General features: G+C 69.5%; 1 protein-coding gene across 1 annotated transcript in view; it reads right to left on the reverse strand.

Annotated features, from left to right (window-relative positions):
• Pde6d (phosphodiesterase 6D) overlaps positions 1 to 745 on the reverse strand; it is a 55,222-nt gene extending 54,477 nt beyond the window's left edge. The window contains exon 1 of the mRNA XM_046439654.2: positions 544 to 745. Coding sequence (XP_046295610.1) covers positions 544 to 593 — 50 coding nt within the window. The 5' untranslated portion in view covers positions 594 to 745. The remainder of the gene's footprint in view (positions 1 to 543) is intronic.
• Between the last annotated feature and the right edge of the window lie 85 nt (positions 746 to 830).

Raw genomic sequence — 830 nt, forward strand, 5'->3', positions numbered from 1 at the left:
TACTACAGCCCTGCGAGACGCCACAAGTGAGGGAAAGAAGTTGGGGAAACAGACGGGGTGGAGTAGGGTGGGGACTGACAGAGTTTAACGTAGCATTTTGCATCTGTCAAACACAAGGTCACTCGCTCAGAGTCACTTTTCCCTGCTCCCCCGTGGGCTTCCCGCCAAAGACGCTTCCAGTCTCCGAGGCCAGCCCGCCGCGCCCCCGCGGCCCCTCCCGGCTTCCGGGTCCCGGCCGGAGCTCCGAACCCAGATGGCCTGCTGGACGCCGGTCTCCGACGCCGGAGCCTCTGCAGCCCGTCCCGGGACTCCTTCGCCTCCACCCCCTGAGGCTCCCGTCACCGTCCCCTTCCTCCCGCAGGTTGCCCCTGCGCCCGCCGCCCGCGCCTGGTCCCACCGGGGCCCGGGACGCCGTTCCTTTCCTGGCGGCTCTCGCTGCCCTTGTTTTCGGGTGCCCACCGGGCGCCCCCGCCCCGGCAGGTCTCCTCAGGGAGCGGCCGCCTCCCAAGTCCTCCCGGCCCCGCCCCGCTCCCGGGCGGATACAGTTTGAAGCCTCTCAGGATCTCCCTGGCCCGCTCGTCCTTGGCTGACATGATGCGGCGGCCGCCGCCCGCGGCTCTCCCACACTAGCCGGCGGAGCCTCGCAGACCGTGCCAGGAGTCGAGGAAGGAGCCGCAGCCGGGCCTGGAGACCTCGGGCAAGCAGCGGCAGCGGCCAGACACTGACCGGCCTCTCCCTCCCCCTCGCTCCCGCTCCTGATCCCTTCTCCTTTCCTCTAGCCTCAAAGCGCCCGCCCCGCAGCCAATGGAAAACCCGTTTCGGCGATTGGC

Source organism: Marmota monax, unplaced genomic scaffold (assembly GCF_021218885.2).
Source record: "Marmota monax isolate L192 unplaced genomic scaffold, Marmota_monax_Labrador192_F-V1.1 WCK01_AAM20220418_F8-fsc00041, whole genome shotgun sequence".
NCBI classification, from domain to species: Eukaryota; Metazoa; Chordata; class Mammalia; order Rodentia; family Sciuridae; genus Marmota; species Marmota monax.